Source organism: Chiloscyllium punctatum, chromosome 20, assembly GCF_047496795.1.
Source record: "Chiloscyllium punctatum isolate Juve2018m chromosome 20, sChiPun1.3, whole genome shotgun sequence".
Classification (NCBI taxonomy): Eukaryota; Metazoa; Chordata; class Chondrichthyes; order Orectolobiformes; family Hemiscylliidae; genus Chiloscyllium; species Chiloscyllium punctatum.
Window position 1 is genome coordinate 43,342,199 of NC_092758.1, and position 13,748 is coordinate 43,355,946.

Consider the following 13,748-nt stretch of genomic DNA (forward strand, 5'->3'; position numbering starts at 1 on the left):
GGCCGATATATTGGGTCCAGGTCAATGTGCTTGTTGATTGAATCAGTGGAGGAGTGCCATGCCTCTAGGAATTCCCTGGCTGTTCTCTGTTTGGCTTGTCCTATAATAGTAGTGTTGTCCCAGTCGAACTCATGTTGCTTGTCATCGGAGTGTGTTGCTACTAAGGATAGTGTACAAAATCCCATGCAAGGACTGCACAAAACACTACATAGGACAAACAGGAAGACAGCTAACAATCCGCATCCATGAACACCAACTAGCCACGAAACGACACGACCAGCTATCCTTAGTAGCCACACACACAGATGAGAAGCAACATGAGTTCAATGGGACAACACTACTATTATAGGATAAGCCAAACAGAACAGCCAGGGAATTCCTAGAGGCATGGCACTCATCCACTGACTCAAACAAGCACATCAACCTGGACCCAATATACCGGCCACTGCAGCGGACAGCTGGAACTAACAACCGGAAGCGGCAGATTCAAACCACTACAAATGTCGGAGGAAAGATCACAGAAGCGCTTCACAGGAGGTTCCCAAGCACTGAGGATGTCACCTAGACAGGGGACGAAACGTCTGCAACACAAATGCCCAGCTTGGCGAACAGAACCACAACACTGAGTTCAACTTCCACATAAAGAGTTCAATTTATCCACAGATCTATATTATCCACTCTCAGGGTTTCTACAGCAAGTAGAATGAGGTAAACACACTACATGACTGAGTGGAATTTAGACATTTTCATGGAAGACACTGGCTCAGAAGCTCAGTTTAGGATTAGATAGTACACCAAGGTGGAAAACAATATGGTTCATTCTGGCTAAGAGGAGATGGTCCTCACAATGCTCCTATGAAGCACCTGGGGATATTTTGTTATGAGACACTAAGTAAATAGTCATGGTTTGTAGCTCAGGTTGAGGTTCTGGATGTAGGTTTGCTCACTGAGCTGGAAGGTTCATTTTCAGACATTTCACCACCATACTAGGTAACATCTTCTGTGACCCTGCAAATGAAGCATTGCTGGTGTTTCCTGCTTTCTATTTATAAGTTTGGGTTTCCTTGGGTTGGTCACGTCATTTCCTGTGGTGACACCATTTCCCGTTTTTTCCCTCAGGGTGGTAAATGACATCCAAGTCAACGGGTTTGTTGACAGAGTTAGAATGCCACGCTTCTAGGAATCCTCATGTCTCTCTCTGTTTGGCTTGTCCTAGGATGGATGGGTTGTCCCAGTCGAAGTGGTGTCCTTCCTGGTCTGTAAGTAAGGATACTTGTGAGAGAGGGTCATGTCATTTTGTGGTTAGTTGATGTTCACGTATCCTGGTGGCTAGTTTGTTTTGACTTGGACCCCACTTACCACCCATTCAGAAAAAGAACAGGAAATGAAGTCACCATACAAAATGACATTACCACAGGAAATGACATCACCAACCCAAGGAAACTCAAACATACAAATAGAAACCAACAAACACCAGCAGTGCTTTGTCGGAGGCTCATAGAAGATGTTACCCAATATAGTGTCGCAACGTCTGAAAATGAACCTTTCAGCTCAGTGAGCAAACCTACATCCAGAACACAAAACAAGAATGGATGAAGGATAATTTCTTGGGAGACTGGAGAGATATTTGTGCAGGAATTAAAAGACAATTCTGATGACATTGTTAAAAAAAAAAATTGAACCAAGCAAACAGTCCCCACTGAGCTGAGCAGCAGACAGGCAAATTGCAGAACAACAATGCTGTTGACCACATTAAAAGACTGCAAGGAGGGTAGAGGGCTAAAAAGGTATCAGGACCATAGAAAATTTCACTTTCCAACTTCACATTCATCTGGATTGTACAAAGTAACACGGACCCCATTTCATGGGCAACATTGTAACCCAATCACAGTTTAGTCATTTCTTTACCATACATAAAATGTTCCCTATTTCAGAATTCTACTTTTGTCAGATGGCTATCCAATGCAAGCAATAAGACATAAACACAAACAATTATGCTGCATCATGTATCAGCATTTGGAAATTTATCCTGCAAATTCCTGGCTAAACACTACGTTTTCATCGAAACTCCATGAGGCAGTGAAAAAAAACCCAGTAGATCTGAAAAATAACAAACCTACTTGGAAATAATGCCTGATTTGTTACTGTTTAGCCAAACATTATTTAAAAACTCTTTTAAAAGTGCACTAAGTCTCAAGAATACTGTAATAATTTGCCATTAAGAGATCGGATATTATTCTGTGCTGAAGATTTGAATTTTCTGAACACACATGTATTAGATACAGGAAACAAAGCTGTCACTTACACAGCTTTACATTAGTGTAAAGCTAATTACACATGCATAAATTCAAGATTTGCTACAACATTGATAAATTACTGTTTGCACTCAGGTCACACCTATTTGCAATTCATAAAGGTTGCTGCTGTTGCCTCCCACTTTATTTTCTCTTTTGCTTCTCACTCATTCCATACCTGCTCTAACTTGCATCAATGAATATCCACTAGTTCCTGCTTTCAGAAAATCTCCAACTTCTTCAAAACCCTAAACTCACCAGTTCATGCTACAACTCACTGGAACTGATTAAGCTCCTTTCTTCTTTTCAAGAAGTGCAACTTTAAATAACCACACATTCCATTATTAAAAACTTTGCTTAAAAACATGTTGGAAATACAGAACAAAGCTAAATGACTACACACAAGAGGTGAAAACTAACTGTTGAGAACAAATGGATCTCACATAACATATTAATGTACTCACTTTGTCAGTAATGGTTGCTATGTACCTCATACATTCAATATCAGATGGAAACTGGTTCACTTCCTTGACCAAGTACTGTACAACTTTCACATGACCCTGAAAAAGTACGATTCAACATTAAATTTGAAAATGAATGGTTATATAAAATTTCTTTAAAACTGAGTCTTTCAAGCATCCTGATGTTATGAAACAGCTCAACAACTCTTTTACAAGAATAACTTCAATATTGATATAGCGAGATATTAATTTCAATGAGTTCTTATTTGAACTCACGGGTGCTACTTAACACTTATATTAAGGTTAGATTTGAATGTTTGAGGAGAAAAATAAATGAGCAAGCAAAGCAACCAGGAGATAACAAAAACACCTCCCCTTAGAACACAGAGTTATTTCTACTTCAAGACCCAAATGACTGCCATTCATTCTTAATGCACAAGAGCTTTATTATACTGATGATCTTTAGATGGGCTGCAATGAAAACTACCACAACACAAAAATACTAAGCATGTGTAATGGGTTCAATTCCTGTACTGGTTTGAGGTTACATGAAGGTCCTACCTTCTCAAACTCTCTTCACCAGAGGTGTGGTGATCCTGATGTTAAACCACCAGCAACCATCACTGTCTAATGAGACAGCAGGCCCTTGGTCTGGTAGAACTATGGCGACTTTAATCATTATCTAGTCAATGATATCCTTGAGAGCAGCCAGAAACAAAACAAAACCCAACATGATGGGTTGTGAAGTAGCAAAGAAAATGACCAGCTACACTCATTCCTGCCATTGCAAATACAGCAACCTGACTGGCTGTTCAAAATTGAAGAGGCATTCTGAACAACTTAAGGTGCTCTTAGTGGACATATTTCTTGTTTAGCAAAACAGCAAAAACAATATATATTGAACATACTAAGAATTTACCTTGCGGAAAGCTGCCATAAGAGGTGTGATTTTCCTGTTGTCTGCTGCATCCACATCAGCACCAGCCTGCACCAATAACTGGACCACATCAAAATGCCCACCATTTGCTGCCAGCCACAGAGGCGTGTTACCTTTCTTGTTGCGAACATCAATATGAGCTCCTCTGTAGAATTCATAAAAATCAAAATTTAAAATTGCAATGATTTGATTATACTTTGAGGATCTTCACTAAATCCAACTTTTTGGATTAATTTTGTGTATATTATATTCAAATTATTAAATACCTGTTTATCAGCAGTTCGCAAAATTTATAGTGACCTTTATCAGCTGCAATGGTTAAAGCTGTATCACGTGAAGAAGGCACTGGTGGTGCATTGACATCAGCACCTTTGTCAAGCAATACTCTTCCCACCTCAGCATATCCTCCAGAGGCAGCTTCCATTAAGGGAGTTAGACCAGTCTAAATAGAAACAGATCAACTCACTCATTTATCAAATTACATTAAATTTTATTATTAAGGTTTTGGAATCGTAAAATATTTAGTATGCATTTTCTTCAGTTAAGCAAGGGATCAATGTGTTACCCTAGAATTCTTAAAAACATCCATTTATAGACATGAAAAACAACTTGAAAATGCTCCAACATTTGACATTTGCACTGATAAACTTTAGCAGGCATTGTGCAATAGCAACAATCCACATACCGTGAGATGAATGACCTACTTAGTTATGTAGTATGATTTGAGAAAGGAATTTTAGGCCAAAGTATTGGAACATCTTAATCATCTAATCAAAAGGTAAGCATTCACTGTAAAAGGGAGGCAGAAGTCTGTTTACCATCTCAGGTAAAGATCAGTATTTAAAAAGGAGCAAATCAAATCAGATGCTGGAATCTGTATTGAAAACAACAAATCCCAGCACGTCAGGCAGCATCCATAGAGAGACAGCAAGATAATGTTCAAATGTGGATGACTTCATCAGAGCTGAAGCATGGAGGGGACAGCATTTATGCTACAGCTTTTTGAGTGAGGGTGGGGGGGTGTGGTGGTAATGGGTATATTGTGCTGGCACCTTCCCTACACTCGCACCCTAAACCCACGACCCCCACAACTCTAATAATGCATAATATTATTTGAGATTTATAAGCAAATTCAACTGTCAGGGAAGTAATGTGATCACATTGTTTAAAAATAATGTTACAGGAATTGTCACACTGACAGGGAAGTCATGATTTGGAGGTGCCGGTGTTGGACTGGGGTGTACAACATTGAAAATCACAACTTCAGGTTATAGTCCAACAGGTTTATTTGGAAGCACTAGCTTTCCAGAAGTGCACACTTATACAAAATTAATAGTAACCTAAAAAGTGCTAATACAACCAAATTAATGTGTTTATCTACAAGGGGATGACAGCTTGGGGGTCACTAAATTATTATCCATACACCCTGGATGTAGGTTTGCTTGCTGAGCTGGAAGGTTCGTTTTCAGAAGTTTTGTAACCATACTAGATAATGTCTTCAGCAAGCTTCCGGATGAAGCACTGGTGGTGTAGCCCACTTTCTATTTATGTTTTTGGGTTGGTGATGTCATTTCCTGTTTTTTCTCAGGGAGTGGTAAATGGGATCCAAGTCAAATGTGTTTGTTGGTAGAGTTCTGGTTGGAATGCCTTGCTTCTAGGAAATCTCGTGCGTGTCGCTGTTTGGCTTGTCCTAGGATGCACGTGTTGTCCCAGTCGAAGTAGTGTCCTCCCTCATCCATATGCAAGGATACTAGTGAGAATGGGTCATGTCACTTTGTGGCTAGTTTTCTGCCCGTTTGTCCAATGTAGTATTTATTACAGTTCTTGCAAAGAAAAAGACTTGCAAGAACTGTAATAAACACTACATTGGACAAACAGGCAGAAAACTAGTCACCAGGAAAATTGAACATCAACTAGTCGCAAAAAGACATGATCCACTCTCACTAGTATCCTTACATACGGATGAGGAAGGATACCATTTTGACTGGGACAACACCTGCATCCTAGGACAAGCCCAAGAGATACACGCACGAGAATTCCTCGAAGTATGGCATTCCAACCAGAACTCTATCAACAAACACATTGAGTTAGACTCCATCTACCAGCCATTGAGAAAAAGAACAGGGAATGCTGTCACTGCATTAAATGACATCACCAGCCCAAGGAAACTCAAACTAATAGAAAGTGGGCTACACCATCAGTGCTTATCTGGAGGCTCACTGAAGATGCTACCTAGTATGGTGATGAAACGTCTGAAAGTTAACCTTCCCGCTGAGCGGGCAGACCTACATCCAGAACCTCAACCAGAGCTACAAACCTTCTCAGAACTCGCAAATCCATAGACCCAAATGAACATTCAGCGAATATTAGCTCAAATTCTCCTACTGCAAGTGGTGGAATTTAAGTGCAATCAATAAATCTGCAGAAGACAACTGTTGTCTTAGTAATGGCGACCATGAGAGTTACTATCATTAATAAACATCTATTAAGCCATTCATGGCCTAAAAAGGAGGAAATTCCCCCATCCATCGCTAATCTGGTCTAAATGTGATTCCAGACCCATAGCAAAATGGTTGACCCAACTTCCTTCCGAAATAACAAGCTACACAATTCAAAGGTATTTAGGACTGGGAAACAAATTATGGCCTTGTTCACAGCCAATGAATTTTTTTTGGTTAAAGCTCAAGCTACACTTAGTTCACATAAAACTAGCGAGGGCAGTACTGAAAGTCAAATATTCTTGAGGAAAGATTGATCTTTTGGGAAAAAGCATTAAGCTCTTTATAGATGTATGTGTTTTAATAGTCAATTAAACAGAATTACCTTTGCTCTGTGCTCAACATTGGCCTTTCTATCCAACAGTAGGCTCACTACTTCTGCTCGACCTTGGAAACAGGCCAGAGTAAGGGCAGTGTTTCTATTGGTCTCAATCTGAGCATTAATGTCAGAGCCCATATCAAGCAACAGTTTCACTGATGCCACATGGCCATTCATTGCAGCTAACATCAAAGGGGAAATTCCCAGCTTGCTTCCTGTCCTGCAAGAGAATAAATATTATCAAACTTGTATTACAATAATTCAACAGTTTATTGAAATTTGCCATGTGACAAGTACAATGTAGCAAAATTAGCACATGGAAACCACCTTCAGACATGCCGAAATGGTGAGAAAATCTCCAGTCAACAGTTTCTGTGGTGTACAGGCTATTAGGTTTACCTCACACGCAAAAGGCACCCAACCCTTCTCCCCTCCCCTCCCCCCTCCCCCCCCCCTCCCATACACATTCCTCGTACCACAATGATTCCATACAGGCATATAGTAATTTTAGTTCATTCCTCCTGGTTATCAATTGCTATTAGTTCTATTTCTAGTTTTGTTTCCATTTTAATTCTTTTTGCATTCGATTTGATAGGAATTCACACACCCCAAACAGTACTCTTCTTTAATCCTTTCATTTCCCAATTTTTATATCTCATTGGTTAGAATCATGAAATAGGAATAAGCCTTAGGGCCCTTGAAACTGGTCTTCCATTCCGTTACTATAATCATGCCTGATCATGCAACTCTGGATTTCCCTGTCCCTGCTTTGTCCTATAACTTTCAATTCTTTTGGCCCCAGTGCTATACTTAACTCCTTCTTAAAACCATAGTGTCTTGGCTTTGACTACTTTCTGTGGTGGCGAATCCAACAGGGTCACCACACTGGTTAATAAATTGCTCCTCACCTTGTTCCAAAATTGTTTACCCGGTTTTGTGACCCCCATTTTGGACTTGCCCACCGTGAGGAGCATCCTTCCTGCATCTGTCTGACCAAGTCCTGTTAGAATTTTATTAGCTTCAATGAGATTGGCCCTCATTTTTCTAAACTCCAGTAAATGTAACCCAAAGAGATTCAACCTCTCCTCCTGTCAGTCCTGCTAACCCAGGAATCTGTCTGACAAACATTTGCTGCACTCCATCTACAGGAACAGCATCCTTCCTCAGATAAGGAGACCAAGCCTACACACAACACTCCCTTACAAAGTCCCATATAATTGCAGCAAGATGGCCGTGCTCTGGTATTCAAACCTTCGATGAATGCCAACATACCATTTGCCTTCTTTATTGCCTGCTGCACCTGCGACTATCTTCAGCAACTGGTGTACAAGGACATACACGACTCATTGCACATTCCCATTTATAGCCAGATAACAAACTGCGTTCTATTTTTGCGACCAAAATGGATAACCTCACATTTATCTACTGCTACTGTAGCTGCCAAACACTGGCATACTCACTCAGCTTGTCCAAATCACACTGAAGCATTTACATGTTCCTCATAGCTCACTCTCCCACCCAGTCTTGTCACATCAGCAGATCTGGAGATAAAACATTTCATCCCCTCATCTAAATCATGAAAATGTTGAGTAGCAAGGAGCCGAGCACTGGTCCCTGTAATGCCCCAGTGGTGACACTAGCTACGTTTTGGAAAAAGACCTGTGTATTCTGACTCTTCACTTCTTGTCTGTCCAGCAAATTTTCTACCCATCTCAAAGCACTACCTCTAAACTCATACAGTTGAATTTTACACACTTATCTTCTGTGAGACTTTGTCTAAAGCCGTCTGAAAGACCAAACTGACCACATCTACTGGCTCCCTTCATCAATCTACTAGTCAAATGCTCAAAAAATTCCAGATTTGTCAAACATGATTTCCCTTTATAAATCCATGCTGACGCTGTCCAATTCTACCACTGCTTTTCAAATGCTATGCTGTTAAATCTTTTATAATGGACTCTAGCAGTTTTCCCATTACCAACCTCAGACTGAGTGATCTGTAATTCGGCTATCTCTCTGCCTCCTTTTTAAATAGAAGGGTTATATTGTTAACTCTCAAATGTTTAGGAACTGTTCCAGAGTCTACATAATCTTGTAAGATGACCACTGATGCTTCCACTGTTTAAAAGAGCATTTTATTAACACAATTGCCAAATTGGGGACACTGTTTCTAAAGCGTGAACTGTTAAAATGTATTGGCTATAATGTGACTACATCACCAACAATTTAAGTGCCGTTTCCAAAGCAGTTTTTATACAATGCAGGGTTGCACAAGAACACAACCATTATGTTACAGGAGAACTACCTGTACGTCACTCTCCATCTTGATAAGGAATTCAATCAAAATTATGGTTGATCATTCCCAAAGGACCTCTCAAAAATGATGCTTTTCTCATTATATAATAGCCAGTCTAGGATGGCATTTTTCTCTCTCTTCATTTTTGGTTGCATCAGTCACCAAGGTCCCAGGAACATCCCTGCACCATAACCAGTTTGCACTTGCAGCATAAAATAATTTTTGAGTTGAAGCGCTCAGGAAAAAGTCAAACTAACCATGTACACTCTAGTAAAATCAGATCCAACATGAGATAATAGATGGATTTAGGCCAATACCATTAACACCTCAGCTTTAGATAAGACACCAACATTGAAATAAGGTCTAATAACAGAGACAGGAATGATTTCAGTTGACAACCAGATATTCTTACATGAGGGCAAGATGGACTATTTCTGGGTATGCTCCCCATATCTTTAACAAGTTATTTATTTGGCTGTAATACCTGGAATTAATTTCTGCTCCAGCATTCAGAAGGATCTTTATGATGTTAACATAGCCCCCAGAAGCAGCGAGACTGAGGGGTGTATAGTCTGAAACATTGCGATGTTCTTTGTTTGCACCACGAGCCAACAGCAGCTCCACCACCTTAAATCAAGAAAATGTTAAAAGATTCAGGTGAGAATTTGAAGTGAGAAATCAAACTCTTATCTTTCATCAATTAGGATGTCATGTTTGATAGAATGTTAATTATAACCTGAAATGCCAAATTTAAGTAATCCTATGGCTTTCCTCACTCGGAAATTTAGTATCAACATTTTGTAATCAATGCCATGACACACAGTTAATTTCAATGACTGATTTTATCACTGACCATTATTACAACTGTTTGATGAAACTATATAGAATGTACTCAAGTCAAAGAAAACAAGGAACATTTAGCCTGTCAAGCCTATTCAGCCCCTTAATGAGATTAAGAGGAGTTGACGGGAGTTAACTCCACCTGCAATTTTATTATTCAAAGATTTAAAGAGATATCAAATTAAATTTATAATTAATATAGCATCAATTGCCATCTCTGAAAATATTCAAAACTGGCACTGTCATGTGTATGCAGAAGTGCTTTCTAATTTCACGATTGCAAGAGCTGGTTCCAATTCTGAGATTATGCTTCTTAATCTTCGATATCCCAGTCGGGGAAATAGTTTTTAAAACATCAACTCAACTTGTTACACTTAATATCCTGAAAGCTTAAATCACATGATCTCAACATTGCTTTGATTTCACTCGCAGGATGGGTGTGTCGCTGGCTATCATTTACTGCCTGTCCCCAATTGCCCTTGAGGGGCTACTGGTGAGCTGCCTCATTGAACTGTGGTAATCTAATTTCCAAAAGAAGATACCAACTCTAGTTTCTATAACTTCTCCCAGAGGTTTAATCCTTGGAGTGCTGGTATCCTTCTTGGAAACAAACTAAATTCCATCAATAGTTCATATTAGCCCTTGAACAGTATGGTGTCTAAAACTCCTTCGACAACTTTAAGTATGGTCCAACCAAGACTTTGTACAACTGAAGCATGACTTTTATCTCCTTGCTATCTAGTCCTAGGGATATAAAAGCCAGCATTCCATGAGCGCTTTGTCATCTATGTTAGACAGCATCATTCTTTTTAATTTTGCACCATTCAGGTGTGGAAGGGATCGGAATGAGAGCACTGAGTGAGGTGAAGATAGAAGTTAAGTAAGCCTAATTGAAAGAACAGAAAGGGTCAGATTAATGAACAGAAATTAATGGCAGAAATGGTGGTCTGAAACATAATGCATGGAGTGTAGATAGCAATTAAGGTAGATGAGCTTAGAGCATGGATTAGTACATGGAACCACAGTGTTCTAGACAAAGTAGAAACTTGATTGAGAGAAAGGCAGGTCTGGTAGCTTAATGTTCCAGGATTTAAATATTTCGGGCATGATAGAGGGATATAAAATGGGGAGGGGATTTGCATTACTGATGAAGGAAAATGTCAGAGCTGCACTAAGGATATCTAGCATGGTCATATGGTAGAATTCAGGAATAAGAAAGGTGCAATCACTATGATGGGTTTACACTGCAGGCCTCCCAGTAGCCAGCAGGAGATAGTGGAACAGATATGCAAGCAAACCATAGAAAGATGCAAAGCCAACAGGCAACTTTCACTTCTCCAATATTGACTCAGATTCCTTTAGTGCCAGAGAGTTTGTTGGGGCTGAATTTGTTAGGTGCATCAGGAGGGCTTCTCATAACAATATGCAGATAGTTAACTGGGGAAGAGAACTTTTTATTAACCTGTACCTACGGAACCAGAACTGTCCTGAGAAATTAGCTTGACCAGATGATTGACAATTTAGGTGAGGGGGCATTTTGAGGCACAGATCACAATTCTATAAAATGTTGGAAGGATAAGATTAGTCCTCAGGTAAAAATGCTAAAATTTGAGGAAGGCTAATTACAACACCATCAGATAGAAAATGGAAAAATTAGATTGGGGCAGCTGTTTCAGGGTAAATCCACACCTGATATGATGGACTCTTAAAGGTCAGCTGATCAGAATTCAGGATCAACATGTTCATGTGAGGGTGAAAGATCAGGATGGCAAGATTCAAGAAACCTGGGTGGCAGGAGATACTGAATATTTAGTCTAAAAATGCCAAAGGTTTGGGAAACTGAAATCAGGCAAGGCACTTTAAGAATATAAAAGCAAAAAAGAACATAGAACACAGAACATAGAACAATACAGTGTAGAACAGGCCCTTCGGCTCTTTATGTTGTGCTGATATGTCAACTAATCTAAGCCCATCCCCCTCCACACGCTTATCCAAGGACTGTTTAAATGCCCCGAAAGTGGCTGAGTTAACTACATTGGCAGGCAGGGCATTCCATGCCCTTACCATGCTGAGTAAAGAACCTGCCTATGACATCTGTCTTAAATCGATCACCCCTTAATTTGCAGCTATGCACCACCCCCCCCACCACCAACCATACAAACCGAAGTCATCAGAGGAAAAAGACTCCCAATGTCCACCCTATCTAATCCTCTTATCATCTTGTATGTATCTATTAAATCCCCTCCTAACTTTCTTCTCTCCAACGAGAACAGACCCAAGTCCCTCAGCCTTTCCTTCTAAGGCAGTCCCTCCAGACCAGGCAACATCCTGGTAAATCTCCCCTGCACCTTTTCCAATGCTTCTACATCCTTCCTGTCATGGGGCGACAAGAACCATACACAATATTCCAAGTGAGGCCGCACTAGCTTTTTGTAGTTACAGCATGACATTACGGCTCCAGAACTTAATCCCTCTACCAATAAAACCTAACACACCATATGCTTTCTTAACAGCACTATCAACCTGGGTGGCAACTTTCAGGAATTTATGTACATGGTCACCAAGATCCCTCTGCACATCCACACCACCAAGAATCTTTCCCTTGCCCCAGTATTCTGCCTTCCTGTTATTCTTCCTAAAGGGATCACCTCACATTTAGCTGCATTGAACTCCACTTGCCACCTCTCAGCCCAATCCTGCAGTTTATCAAGTCCCCCTACAACATTCTTCCATACTGTCCACCACTCTAAAGACTTCAGTGTCATTTGCAAACTTACTAACTTATCCACCTATGCCTGCGTCCAAGTTATTTATAAAAATGACAAACAGCAGTGGTCCCAAAACAGATTCTTGCGGCACACCACTAATAACCAGACTCCAGGCTGAATATTTTCCATCAACCACCACTTGCTGCCTTGTTCCAGAAAGCCAGTTTCTAATCCAAACTGCTAAATCAACCTCAAACCCATGCCTCCACATTTTCTCCAAAAGCCTACCATGTGGAACCTTCTCAAAGGCTTTACTGCGCTTTACACCAACTGCCCTACTCTCATCCACATGCTTGGTCACCTCCTCAAAAAAACGCAATGAGGGTTGAGAGACATGATCTCCCCTTGACAAAACCATGTTGACTATCTCCAATCAAATTGTTGCTTGCCAGACAATTATAAATCCTCTCTCTTATAATCTTTCCCAAAAACGTTTCCTACAACAAACGTAAGGCTCACTGGTCTATAATTACCTGGATCACCTTTACGGACCTTCTTGAACAAGGGCACAACATTTGCAATCCTCCTGTCCTCTGGTACTAAACCTGTAGACAATAACGACTCAAAAGATCATGGCCAAAGGCTCCACCATCTCCTCCCAGCTTCCCAGGAATTGGATAAATCCCATCCAACTCTGGGGACTTATCTACTTTCACACCTTCTAGAATTGATAACACCTCCTCCTTACTAACCTCAATCCTTTCCAGTCTAATATCCCTTATCTGATTCTTCTCCTCTCCAATATTCTCCTTTTCCAGAGAGAAAAACCAATGAGAAATAATCATTTGTCTCCTCTCAGATCTCCACAGGGTCCACACACAACTTGCCACTTATGTCTTTGACTGGCCCTATTCCTACCCTAGTCTTCCTTGTATTCCTCACAGACCTATAGAAAGCTTCAGGATTCTGCTTTATTCTACCTGCTAAAGACTGCTCATGTCCCCTCCTTACTCTTATTAATTCTTGTCTCTAAATCCTTCCTAGCTAATCTGTAACTCTCCATCGCCTCATCTGAACTATCTTTTCCCGACGTCACATAAGCCTCCCTCTTCCACTTAACAAGAGATACAATTTTTTTTAGTAAACCGCGGTTCCCTTACCTGATCACTTCCTCCCGCCCCGACAGGGTCATACATATCAAGGACATGCAATATCTGTTCCTTAAACCAGCTCCACATCTCGACTGTCCCCATTCCCTGCATTTTGCTACCCTACTCTATGTCTTGCCTAATCGCATTATAATTGCTCTTGCCCTGTAGCACGTACCTACCCCTTTCCATTGCTAAACTAAACGTAACCGAATTAGGGTCACTCTCTCCAAAGTGCTCACCCCAC

The 13,748-nt window shown here is 40.4% G+C and overlaps 1 protein-coding gene across 16 annotated transcripts in view; it reads right to left on the reverse strand.

Moving 5' to 3' along the window:
- Window positions 1-13,748, reverse strand: part of ankhd1 (ankyrin repeat and KH domain containing 1) — a 155,315-nt gene that overhangs the window by 22,688 nt on the left and 118,879 nt on the right. For all 16 annotated transcript variants that reach the window (XM_072590799.1, XM_072590811.1, XM_072590803.1 and 13 more), the window contains 5 exons: window positions 9,290-9,432; window positions 6,516-6,729; window positions 3,959-4,134; window positions 3,675-3,837; window positions 2,759-2,854 (listed from right to left, as the gene is read on the reverse strand). In XM_072590799.1, the coding sequence (XP_072446900.1) occupies window positions 2,759-2,854; window positions 3,675-3,837; window positions 3,959-4,134; window positions 6,516-6,729; window positions 9,290-9,432 (792 nt within the window). The remainder of the gene's footprint in view (window positions 1-2,758; window positions 2,855-3,674; window positions 3,838-3,958; window positions 4,135-6,515; window positions 6,730-9,289; window positions 9,433-13,748) is intronic.